The 13,054-nt window shown below is 40.2% G+C and overlaps 1 protein-coding gene across 2 annotated transcripts; it reads left to right on the plus strand.

Annotated features, from left to right (window-relative positions):
- The first annotated feature begins 913 nt into the window (after nt 1-913).
- LOC122159694 (cytochrome c) lies at nt 914-3,483 on the plus strand. 2 transcript variants are annotated; one of them, XM_042817495.1, is made up of 3 exons: nt 914-1,066; nt 1,917-2,093; nt 2,256-3,483. In XM_042817495.1, the coding sequence occupies exons 2-3, from the start codon at nt 1,925-1,927 to the stop codon at nt 2,402-2,404; spliced, it is 318 nt and encodes a 105-aa protein (XP_042673429.1). In that variant the 5' UTR covers nt 914-1,066; nt 1,917-1,924; the 3' UTR covers nt 2,405-3,483. The 2 variants fall into 2 exon arrangements, with proteins under 2 accessions (XP_042673429.1, XP_042673430.1); XM_042817496.1 differs by having other exon boundaries at nt 914-1,041.
- Nucleotides 3,484-13,054: the final 9,571 nt, after the last annotated feature.

Consider the following 13,054-nt stretch of genomic DNA (forward strand, 5'->3'; position numbering starts at 1 on the left):
AAGAGTTTACACTCCTGTCAGTTCTTAAGGCAGCTTAAAAGGCACCTCCTGCTCTGTGATGGAAGGCTTACCATGAGCCTCAGGATCCCTTTACATACATCCAATGCCAAGAAGCATTGCAGACACACAGGCCTTATTAAAAAAAACAACCAAACACCAAACTAAACACAATGTCTTTAGTTTTTAATCTTCCAGTCATAGTTCTGGGAGTCTTGATTTGAGATTGGAATTCAGCAACGGCAGAAGTCAAGGTGACCCTTTCAGTCAGCTCCCTTGGACCTCACTGACATACATTTAACAACACATCACAAGCAAATAGCTTTATTTTAGTAACTTTACAGTTGGCGACGGCGTTAATCGTTAACGCTTCACAGCAGGCAGATACTGCACGTCCACCACGTGAGGAAATACCTTAGCATCACTTTCACCAACTGTGAAGCTTCCTCCACCCTTTACTCCCTTCGGGAACCGCACAGAACTCGCCCAAAACAGTGCGGCGTCCTCACGGAAGCCCAAGTCTCCCCCCACATTCCCCGCTTCCCGCTCTCTCCCCCCACCCGAAAGCCGCCGAGAGGGGGCTGACGTCACGGTCACGGTAACGGCCCAGGTCCCACCCACGGCCACGCCACCACCAGCTGAGGTCAGAGCGTCAACGGAGAGCCGCGCGACACTTGCCTCACCTTCCGTTTTGCGCATGCGTTGCAGGCGTCCCGCGCTTCACGTCTGCCTTTACGTAGAGGAATTCCGCTAGTCGTTTTCCGCCGGAAGTAGTAGGAGAGGGAGCTCGGGGCTCGCGGTCGCAACCTACCCCGCTACTCGCAAGCGTCGTGACGTCATCCCTGAAGGACAGGTGCTGTAACCAATCAGAAGTCCAGCTGGCTGCATTTGATTGCCTACCGAGCCAGAGTGGGCGGGTGGGGTGCCGGCGCGGTTTGGCTGCAGCGACACCGGCTTACATAGAGCGGAGTCCGGCGTGTCCTTGGGCGTAGAAGTCAGACGGTGTGGGACGGCTGGACTCGTAGTCACCGCCGTGGGCGCAGCGTAAGCGGAGCGACAGGCTAGGCAGGTGCGGGCGGCGTCAGGCGAGGCCTGCGGGCGATCAGGCTCTGACCTCCAAGTGGCGGTGTCTGAGTCTGGTGCCACAACGCGGCCTGGCGGGACCGTTAGGGGGGAAAGGTGTGATGAGGGACGGGGCCGGGCGGTTCTGCCGCCTGCCTGGACGGCGGCTCGCGAGGATCCCGGAGGCGCGGCCTCAGCTGGCAGCGGAAGGTCACGGCCGGGCCTAGCGCCTCGCGGGGCGCCGCATCCTGGGGGGCCCGGGGAGGTGCGTGGGGCCTCGCTGTGGGCGAAGCTGCTGGGCCGGCCCGCGTCCCATCGTGAGGTGACCGCTCCGCGCGCGTCTCTCGCCTCAAGGTCATCCCGGGCTGGGCCAGCAGTTGGGCGCTGTGCGGTGGTGCCGCTTTCGGCGCTTCCGAGGCGGCGTGCTGCCCTGCGGGAGTGGGAACGGGAGCGGTTCTGTCCTTTACGCGAGGCTGTTGGTGACTGGGATGCCCCGCGGTTGTTGATGCTCAAGCTATACCTAGAACTTGTGCTCAATTTGCACTTCAAAAGTCACTGCTGTGCTTCTTAAATGCTCTGGGGCATACTGGAGCTGAGACATGGTTTTGTTGTTTTTTTTTTTTTTTTTTCCTATTCTTCAGGCATAAAGTCTATGATCCTAGTACCTTTTACATAGTCTAATGGTTCTATGCAAATCTTCAGAGCTGTAACTCGTGGCTGGAAGGCATTCAGGAGTGTTACCAGATTGATGGACTGTAGCTGCAGATTTGTAAACCAATGTGAACCTTTTTAATGTTTCTGATGAGTAGTTGACCTTGATATTGTGATTTTAACCTCTGTATGTGTTCCTGGTCTAGTACTGACAATGGGAGATATTGAGAAGGGCAAGAAGATTTTTGTCCAGAAATGTTCCCAGTGCCATACAGTTGAAAAAGGAGGCAAGCACAAGACTGGACCCAATCTCCATGGCCTGTTTGGACGCAAAACAGGACAAGCTCAGGGCTTCTCTTACACAGATGCTAATAAGAACAAAGGTAAATGTAAAACAGCTCCCCTGAGCTACTGGTGGTTTTTGATGATAGTCAGAAGTACTGAAACCTGCAGAAAGCAAAATAAAGTGAACGACCAGGAAAAAAAATGTGTTCATTTCACTTTCAAGTCACTTGTTTTTTCTTGTTTTTTCATTTTTTTGCCAGGTATCACTTGGGGTGAGGATACTCTGATGGAGTATTTGGAAAATCCAAAGAAGTACATCCCAGGAACAAAGATGATTTTCGCGGGTATCAAGAAGAAGTCTGAGAGAGTAGACTTAATAGCATATCTCAAAGATGCCACTTCAAAATAAAAGTTATCTGCTGCCTTATTTATTTCACAAAGGAGATGGCAATGGAAATGTCTGTGACAAGATTGGTTTTTAAACTTTCTATTTTTATGTATACCATGTCTAACCTTAAAATCAGTTTTGCCCATCACATAATGTCACTCATGGTGGGTTACTGATGAACACACTTGGCAGCCGTTAACTTATGGAAGCTATGTAACTGGGTTGATTTAAATGAGTATAATGTTCAGTTGTCCTTAATCATGAAATTAAAAAAAAAAAAAAAATTCCTGCCTCTTCATTGTTTAAAACAACAACAAAAAAAAAGTATCTAAGAAGTAATTGTCAAAAGTGTAATAGCTTTGATAACCCAGCTCTTCAAGGTTTAAAAAAAAAAAAAAAAAAAAAAAAAAAAAAAAAAGCAGAGTGGGTCTTGGCATCTTCCACCATAAGTCTTCTGTAAAGATTTAAAAGTAAACAAAGACTTAAAAATATTTTTCTGAACTGATCAGTTGTAGGTGTTGTGGTGCATATTAATCTATCTAAAGCTTGGGGTAAGAATGCATCTCAAGTGCTACTTGTAAAATGACACTTGTGCCCAGATCCTTCAGTCTAGGAGAAACATGTTACTTGATTTATCTGGACTTTCACAGTTGCATGCACCAGTAGAATAGAGTTCTCCAGTGTCATTTTTACATCTTTTTGAATGTTATTGAAACTCTGTGTTCAGTAGATCTCCAGAGAAGAAATATTTGTATTATAGTGAATGAAAGAAGAAACGTTTCTTCTGGAAAGGTAACTACAAAAGGCTGAGCTGAGAGTTGATAAATCTTATTTCAGCAGTAGCATTAACCTAAAATCTACTGTTACACGCAACTGCTGATTGAGACGCACAGCAATAAATGCACTGGTAGGCTATTAGGAAATGGTCTTCTGTGCCTGACTGTGTCATCAACAGTGTTAAGTAGTATGTTAGTGTTTTAATTGCTTTTTCTTTTTTTCAGACTAAGCAAATTGTTCAGATGAATGTATTTACTGTGTATCAACAGTAAGGCACAACTAAGAGCGATCAATCTTGTAAATTAAAAGAATTCAAAGTCTTATTTGCTGTATGTGTCTGAAACAGAAATGGTGGGGTCGTACAGGCTTTATGTCACTAAAGGACAAGCAAAAGCTCAGCTTGAAAAAAGTAAACACTAATAGTGTGGTGGGAATGCTGGTGTGAAAAGTACTTGGAAATGTGGCACAGTTAGAAAGTATTTTGAACTAGAACCAGCAAAGCTAGGCTCTTCTTCCAGTGTTGCCTTTGCTGTGCTTCTTTAATTGGATAAAACTGGAAACTCAAAATATCTTGAAGCTGTGCTGTAAAGTTGGTGGAATTCTCAAGTTATGTCAGAACAGAATGTTTAGCAACTCAGTTGGAAGGAGCTGTTGTTCACAATAAGTGGAAGAAAGACCGCTGAGAAATCTGGATGGCTGCTTTGTGATGTTTTGTGATTTTTTTTTTTCTTAATTTTTTTTCAAACTGAATGTGCAAGTAGTGTTTCATGCAAATAGGAAGGAAGACTTGATATTAAGCATGTTGAACAAACAAAAAACCAACAGAACTTCCGATATACCTTCAAGCTGCAGCTGTTAGACACTGCACAATCTTTGGAAGTGATGTTTTTATTGCACCTCTATGGCTATGCAGAACTTGTTGGTTTTTCATTGTCAGAACCCTGATAGAACAGCCCTAGATGCAGAACATAACCTTACCCAGCTCTACAGTCTTTTTAAGATGGATTATAAAAGAGTACTGTGGAACTGTTCCATTGGCACCTTTATGAAACTGCAACACTTAAATTTTATCAAGCTGTTGTTCTTTTCTGCTAAGGGTGAAGAAGAAACATATTCTGAGGAGGATTTTGCAGTTAGACGGCATTTAAGTCTGCACAAATGAGATTATGTCCCATCAGAAAAAAACTCCAGGAAAAGGCAGAATGATCCTTTCTCCTAAGGTAGTAGTACACTTAGTTGCTTTTATCCGTATCTTACAGCCTTTTTACAGGAGTGAAGTTCATGCTAATGCATACTGTTGGAAGGGGAGAAAACTGAACTTTTTCTATCTAGATTGGTGATACATCCTTATTTATATTTTGGAGAAAAGACCTCACTGTTAAAATGTCATTTTTTTGTGCATACAGTGCTGGATAGCAACAGTTCACGAGATTTGTTGCAGTAAATAGTTAGCTTCCATTCTACTTGACACCACTGGGCAAATGTGCTACCACAGCATTGCTGCAAGTGGCTCAGCAAGGTAGGAATACTGAAGTGGAAAAATGTAAAACTGTCACTTATTGAGGCTGGTATGAATGCAAGTACCTGGGTGGTACTTTTTGGTTGGTTTCTTGGTTGGGTTTTTGTTTTGTTTTTGGGAGGGGGTGGGAGTAGGGAAGGAATTGACTGTATAGTCAGTATTTTGTTCTTTGGTTTCAAGTTTTACTGAACAGAAAGCTTATGTTTTATGAAGCAGCAAGTGCAATGTTTTCAGTCTAAAAGCATATGTGGAATTTCAGTAAATTATAGTTACGAATTAAGGAATCAAGGCACCAAACATTGCACAATCCCATAAAGATGGGATTTTAATGGGACTATGCCATCAAATGTACACCTTTTCAAAGTATTACTTTTCAAAACCAGAATGAAACAGGAGAATTTTGAAATCATGGAAGTTATTAGTTATGCATCCTGGTAAATTTAATGATACAGAAGCTGCATCTTAGAGTGAGATTCATGTGATCTCACTGCAAACAGCTGCATTTGGGGAATCTGCATTTGTAGCAACTCACACCATTGTAGATAGACACTTTGGCTGGAGGTTTTTTTTTATTTTTGTTATAAAATATAGTATCAGTTGTCCAAAACAAATGTGATATGTTAGGCTTCTCTTATGGGGAGGCAAGGAGATTGAACTTGTAAAGGAATTATCAGATATTCTAGTCTTATCATATATATTAAAGGTCATTAAAGTGCACGCATTTACTTCAATTAAGCTGGGTCATTTGCCTTTAAAATGCATTCAGAAAACTCTTCCAGGACCTAAACCAACCAAATTCTTTATGTTGCTGCATATAGGATGAGTAGAACAGTTTAAAACTGATACCCTGAAAACCAGGTTATTCTGAGAGGAGAGCAGCCCAGTGCTAGCAAGAGAACCTGTATGCAGTCTTGTCCTTTTCCAGCAGTCACGTCTGAATTGGGACTGAGATGGCTACATCCATCTGCTCGTGATTCACTGCTTGCGTGTAAGTACTTGCATGGATTATTTTTCCCACAATTATTTTGCTCTGAAACAGAGAAAATATAATGGTTGCCTTTCAAATAATTAGTTTCTGATTAGAGGTTTCACCAGAGGTGAGAGACTTGGATTACACGTTTGTATTGGTGACAGGATGCCAACTGACATCCCTGAATTCCTAGAATACTGTTTTAAACATCAAGGTGAACACGCGCTACAACAAAAATGTTCTCTGCTTCTTTTGATGCTGTCTTTATGCAAAAGCAGAACTGGAAAAAAAAAACAAGTAATGGGACCTACCTGTAGCACAGTGTTCAAAACACATACCTTGGAGCAGCGAAGAAGTTATGTGCTTTCCAGGTTGTTTATGCATTTAATTTTAAACATGTATAAAAATAAACTTGGCAGTGGAGGTCAGAAATCAATACTCAAGGCATTCTTTATCTCATTAACAGTTTTCCCTGCAGCTTTCTGCTGTGGGCCAGTGTTTGTTTGATGAGGCAGTGTGAACCCCTGCTCTCTTACCATCAGAATCACCCACTTTCTCGATGTGTTTTCTTCCTCCTGGTCATCCAGGTCTTGAAACATACTTTTGTATGTTAGACTGTGCTGCCCTCAAGTCGCCATACTGCCAGTGGGTCATAAGCACCCAAAAGCTGTTGAACAGAAGAATGTTCTCATCTTTATGGTACCCTGTTGCATTGCCTCCTACGGTACTGACCTAAAACCAGGCCAGGACCAAATGACTGCACGCACACACCAATATGATGAACAGCAAAATGGCGTTTATTACACGTGAACTCTAGTTTATATAACCTATGTGCTTCGTCTACGCCCCTAAGGGCACGTGCCACACATCAATCATGGAGCAGGGAGAGGGCCTATCGCGTCACATCCCGTGGGGGGGTCTCGCAGATGCTGACAGCAGTACCCTACAGAAATTTACCACTTGTGTCCTCGGTCAGCTGTGACTGATGACAATTTCTTTTAATGTCTGATGGTTTTTAGTTGGTCTTCCATTGACTTTTGCTGATCTTCTCTAACTCTCAGTTTTCATTAGGGCTAACAAGCAGGTAGAGTTTTACATGGCTTTTAGATGTCAGGTCTTATTTAAGGTGAGCTGCAAAATGAGAGCTGAGCAATAATTTGGGACCACTTTACCTGATACATAGTGCTTCCAGACAAATAAGAAGAATGCACTACATATGGTAAATTTAAAAAATATCATTGGTGTCACCTCAACATTGCAGCCATGTGCTGACGCTGACTGGAACCAGCCTTTCCCTGACAGCTTTTCTTGTGTTTTTCATTCTACTGCTGATTTGCTGCTCAGAAAGCAGAAGGAAATGGAAATCAGACTTTTCCATGCTGTAACATGTTCCTTATGGGACTCTGACATTTTAATTCCAATTATGTTGTCAGCTTACCTTCTATTGATATTAAGCCTGAAGATTTTGCCAGTGCTATTTTTAAAGGAAAGGTACCACATTTTCAGTTCTACAGACTTTTGCCATAGTCACTAATGTTGAATTCTGTTTCTCGTTTAGAAGTATTCATTAGTTAGTTTACCTACTAGGTCTTTTCTTATTTCATGTTAATTCTATAATTTATTCTTATATATTATATATAATATATAGAAGATATATTATCTTCTGTTTTGGCTTAACTGCAGGTACTTCAGTGCTCAAATGAACTCTCTAATTTCAATGTCTCTTAATTCTGTAGTGGACTTTTTTCCAGTTTCTGAAAAATCATTTAACTTGGAAATGCTAATTTAATTGTCTTTTTCATCATTTAAAATATGATTTTTTTTTTAATTCATTGGAGGGTTTGCTTTTTAACAACCCTTCACGCAATTGCATTTTAGTTGATTACTCTGTGTATATCACTCTTTTTGATCCAGGTGTTCTTATGTATTGAAGAGTGATTGCATCCTTCATTGGGATACCTGGAAATAGCCTTTTCTTGTAAGCTTTTGGAACTTGTTTCCAAAAAGCAATCTCATTAGGTGCTGACATCTGTAACTAACTGATCACTTTGTTGTTTACACCAAATGAACAGAAGAGGGAGCCAATGTACTAAAAAGCAGAAGAAATTAGTAACTTGAAAGCTATTAGAAAGCTATTAGAAACTTGAAAGCTATTAAAAAGCAGAAAGAAATTAGGTACTTGAAAGCTATTTTGAACGAGCCTTCGACCATTTGAAAGGCAACATTCATTTGTACAAAAAGCACTTTTACTGGAAGTGCTCAGCAAAAAGTGCTGGAGATTATTAGTACAGCTGAATGCATGGAAATGTCTTCTGAATTCTTAAGCCTGATACGTGTTTCATATTTCATCAGGCTAACTCAAGTTCGAGGTAGCTTTTATTAAATTTCAACGTATTCATATTGTGAAAGATTCTTTCAGTTAGAAGGGATAATGTTACTTTCTGACTGTTAAGAGATTCTTAATCAAAAGTGGGGACCTCCAATGCATACTTTGGCTTTGTTCCTGCTGTGGAGCTCCCCCCGATGTTGTCTTTAAAGAATCATGCCTGAAACGGATATACAGATTTTAGTAGTTTCTTCACTAGCATTTAGGTAGGAACACATCAATCTTTGTTAAAAATAAGCTTTGTCCTGTTTTTAATACATAAATAATGTTTGATGATAGGCTCCATCTGCTCAGAAAACCATGAGATATCATATAATGTGAGTATATACTAGCATTGTTGCAATTTAAGGTCCTAGGGAAACAGACACTTAAAATCTTGAGTGTGAACCTTAATTAGCTAGGATACGTAGCTGGGTGGTCAACCATCTGAGTTGCTTTTCTGGCACATACCTAAATATAAGGCATTTGCAGCTTCAAGATCATGTTATTTTTCATGTCAAATCATACTGATTACAACTCAAAATAAAATGTTGAATATGAGTGCTAGTTGGGAATCCCATCTCCAGCTATTTTCTAAAAAAATAATAATAATAATAATAATAAAAAAGGGCAGCTTTGCAATACTCAAGGCCTTGAGCCTTTGTGGGTGTTCAAATCTTGTATTAGGTCTAAGCTTGTATTTCAGTGCCTATTAGAAGACGTGTGAGCAGACATTAAAATTTTAGTTTGTATGTGTATGTGCTGCCACTCTGAGTTCTCGGAAAGATGACACATCTTTGTACACCAGCATGCTGATGACACATCTGAAACAACTCCCTGTAGAACAAAGCAAAGGTTCATAGAACAATCCAAAGGTTGGGTTTTGCAGTTGAGAGATTCTTCCATATCAGAAAATCTGTCAAGGATAGAGAGAAATCAACAACAGAACAGGGTCATGGGATAGAAATCAAGATGACACAAATGAAGGAAAGAAAGGGGAAACAAAGTGGAAATGAAACAAGGTTAGTAAAGGATGAGATATTACATATTCTCATTACATGTTCAGCATTTATCAGGATTAGCACTGTGCCTGTGCTTTAGCCTAATTAGTAGTGCCAGGTACTCCAGTCTGAAAGGAGAAGCAGTGGAAGCCTAGAAACAGTAAGAAATAAACTCACATACCTGCAACTGAAAGTTTGGCAACTCCCTGTGTTCAGTAAATTTTCCTTTGACTGGTTGCATTTAATTTTGCTTCAGCTGGTGAAATCACCCAGATGAGGTTACCTGTCTCCAGCAGTCTGTATTTTGCTGTCACTTATTTTAGTGTAATATGTTCCACGTTAGCAAATCAGCCAGCTGAGGCATGGTGTGATATTTACTCAGTCCACGTATCAAATGATATTTTGCAGGGCTGCAAGCTCTGATCCTTCTTCTGCAACACCGGAGCCCAATGTCTCCACTTACGCAGTGTGCTTGAGTTACACTGCAGTTGATGATGTAACTTCAAGTTTCAAATCCTACCTGAAAAGTACAAGGCAGTAATCTGCACTAGCTATTGTTAGCAGAATATAGGTAAAAGGGCAACAAAGAAGGACTCAAGAACACTGGAAACAGTAGAATCAGCACTAAAAAAACCTCTGTTTCTTAGCTAGAATTTTATTTTATTTTTTTTTAAAGCATTGATGTGGAGGGGAGTATGGCCTAAATTATATTTACATCGCAGGCTTTTTCAATTCTTGTTATTTATGGAAGCTAATTCTCTGAGCCGCTCTGTGCCTGTACAGAAATCACTTCAAAGTCCTGTAATCAACAAACAAAGATAAAAAGCCACAAAGCCCAGTGAATTTGCATTGGCTACAGTGAGGTCTGCTTCTTAGCTGACTTAATCAGTTATTTTTCTTTTCCTAGACCAAGTATCCCAAAGCTGTGGTTGATCAGATTAGCCAAATTTCTGTTTTGGTCTCAGGAAATGATTTCCAACTTCTTTATTACAAGATCTTGAGAAACTTCTTAGCTTGGTAAAGAAGTTGCTTTTGCTTTTCTCCTATCAATCAAAATTCACAGCGACTGTAAATACCTCTTTGTTCATATCTGTCATTAAGACTCTGTAATCATTCTGGAAAAGAAAAATGAAGGAAAGATGCATACTTCACAGGTAGATACCTAGAAATAGGAAGCATTTTTTGTTCTATCTTCTCCAGCTCTCCTGAGACCAAGCAATAGATGGATGAGTATGCATTTGTAAGCTTTCTTCCTTTTCAGAGTCTGAGAACACAAGCAGATACATTCCAAGCTTACATGCTTAGGCATAATAACTTGACACAATGGTTTCTCCCTTCTCCAATTTCCCTCTGAACGGGGAAGAGAGAAACGTTTTGATTCTGTCTGTTCAGGAATAGAGAAGAGATGGGTGTATGGTAGATTGCTTGCTGGGGGAGAATTAAAAAGCCCTTCTTAGAAAAGGATTTCTTAGTGTAAATCAGTGCTGTGTACAGCACTTTGGTATTCCCAGAAGGAAAACTGGCCACAGCCACCTTAGCTGAAGCTGTTACCAATTGGTGCACTGTGATGTGAGGGTTATGCCTGGGAGAGTTTCCAGTTTGGGCTGGTATGCTGGGAGATGTTTTGCCACCCAGAGCAATCTTTGATTTTGATCTTCCCACTGCCCATTAGCATTAGCATCTCCACTGCCCCTCTGTCTCCTCTCACTGCATCTCTTCTTCTGCTTGGCTGAGCAGGAATTCTACCAGCTCTTGGGCATGTTTGGCTCCTTCCAAAAGGAAGAAGAGAGTTTCCACTGATATTCCTGCTGGGCGTGATTTTCTTTCTACTGCATTACAATTTCCTTTCTATCTAGTTTTAGGTTTCTAGGTTACAGATTTTGGTTGTTACTCTTAAGAGCAATATAGGACGTTCTCTGGAGCAATGATTTCTCCTGCCTAGTCTTTGATTTCTCCAGGTCTCTCTTGGGCAATCCAATCACTCGTTTGTTTTACTGGAATAATTGGGCTCATTATATTCTGTAACATCATCCAAGTTTGAGAAGTGATTTGAGTGGTTTTTATGGTAGATTGGGTGAATTTTTTTTGTTTTGTCTTTTTGTAAGAACAAATGTCTCCAGCAGTCCCTTCATTGTGGGAGAAAAATATGATAATATAATGACAAGGAATTTGTATTTCTTCCCATTTATCTTACTGGAAAGTGATTCAGGGACTTCAACTATTGGTAATTATTAGGTAATAAATTCTTATTACTTTACTGCGGAAGTTCTGCTTCTTGGCACATATCAAAGACTCACTTTCTCTTCATTTCTGGACATGTCATTCTAGAGCTTATAAGTTCACTGAAAATAGTAGCAAATATCAAGCATGTGATTTATGACAGCATTCAAAATCAAAAGGTTTCTAATACATATTTCCTAACTTTCAGTAAAGCAGATGCAGAAATCTAAGCAAAAGCTTTATTCTAGCACAATGAAATTCTATAATATGAGAGTTTCATTTTATGGCTACATGTCCACAGAAAAACAAATATATTGCTGTACTGATTGCTAAACCTAGCTAGCAGCTAGCAAATGCTTGTTTCAAGCTATTTTTAGCAGAGCTCCTGCATGAACACTACAGCTTGTTCTTTTTTTATTATTATTATTTTGATTTAACCAAGGCCCTTGTCTCTCTCACACACACCAGTGTGGAAGAGGGAAGAGTGCTCATGAACTCTGACACTGTATAATGCACTTTTCCATAACTGTGCTCACAGTACAAATGGTGGGAGTTTCTGTTTCCCATGATTTGTTCATGCAGTTACTTTCCATCCACAGAGGAGGAAACATTCTTCCTTTTTGTGAAGTCACCTGTTAAAGGAAAGCCTGGTGTTTTGTTGCTTCAGCCCATCTTTTCCAGTAATACTTATTCAGTAGGTGGAATGAGGCTGAGTCTGTGCAGTCTTGTGCCAGTCTGTGAAGTTTTCTTTTCAAGAGGTGCAGGGATTTCATTTAATAAATAGGAGATTTCATTTCTCCCAGGATGGTGTCCACTTTCAACTGTAAAATTAAATACTTTTAACTTTCTAACTGCAGACAAATATGATGTGTTTGTTTAATATTTGGAAGTGGGTGGAGTTCTATCTTCCCAGGCTTAGCAGCAACTACTTAGTAATACAAGTAATTTGTAAGTATTTAATGCATTTTGGTCAATTAAAAAAAAATACTATGTGTTTCCTTATGCTTTACTGGATATATGAAACTGTGAACCTGCCAATATATGTTTAATCATGGAAAATGCAAATGCCAGTAATTTCACAAAGTTTATATAAAATAGGTTAAAGTTGTGTTCTCAGCTGTTTATTTCTTGTCAGTCTTAAGAAATCCTAAAAAATGTTAGATGCCAACTGGAAATTTTTGTGTTCATGTAAACATATCTCAAACATGTCTGCTATACTCACACTTCAGTGGTAAAGATTTACTCCAAGTTGACCTTGGTTAGTGTTAGTTCCCTGTTACCAAGACCAAAATGAGAGCTATCTTCCTAAGCAGTGGATTGGCTGGGAAAGCTGGGTTTAGATCATGGCATCAGGGCACCTCAAGTATGGGCTTGCAAAGCTGCTGTATGCATGTCAGGCCTGAAGGCTTAGCATTTAGTTTTTTAACTTTTATAGCTACTTCCTGGTACATCCTTTTCAAGGTTATTTTCCTTATAGTTTCAAAGTTTGCCTTGGAAACACTCAGACATCAATATTTCTATTCCTTGTTTGAATTCTGTTTTAGGAAAGACACAGCAGAGGTAGTGCAATACTTACGAAGAAGTTAACATTTCACTGCTGTTGTCTTGAGTCTCTGATAGCCAGAAAATCTAATTTAATAACTAAACTTTGTTGAAAGATATTCTTTACCTGGAATCCCAGCTTTCTGTTCTAGAGAGATCAGTGCTTCATCCTTCCTTTATCCAACATTAAACAGTCAATTCAGAAAGAACTTGTCTACTGTGAATGGGTAACAGACTTCTTCCTCCAGCTCCTTCTGAAACAGTGGTTTGTCTACTT

The sequence above is a fragment of the Centrocercus urophasianus genome, unplaced genomic scaffold (assembly GCF_019232065.1).
Source record: "Centrocercus urophasianus isolate 14NV4802_14NV808 unplaced genomic scaffold, USGS_Curo_1.0 seq_16, whole genome shotgun sequence".
Classification (NCBI taxonomy): Eukaryota; Metazoa; Chordata; class Aves; order Galliformes; family Phasianidae; genus Centrocercus; species Centrocercus urophasianus.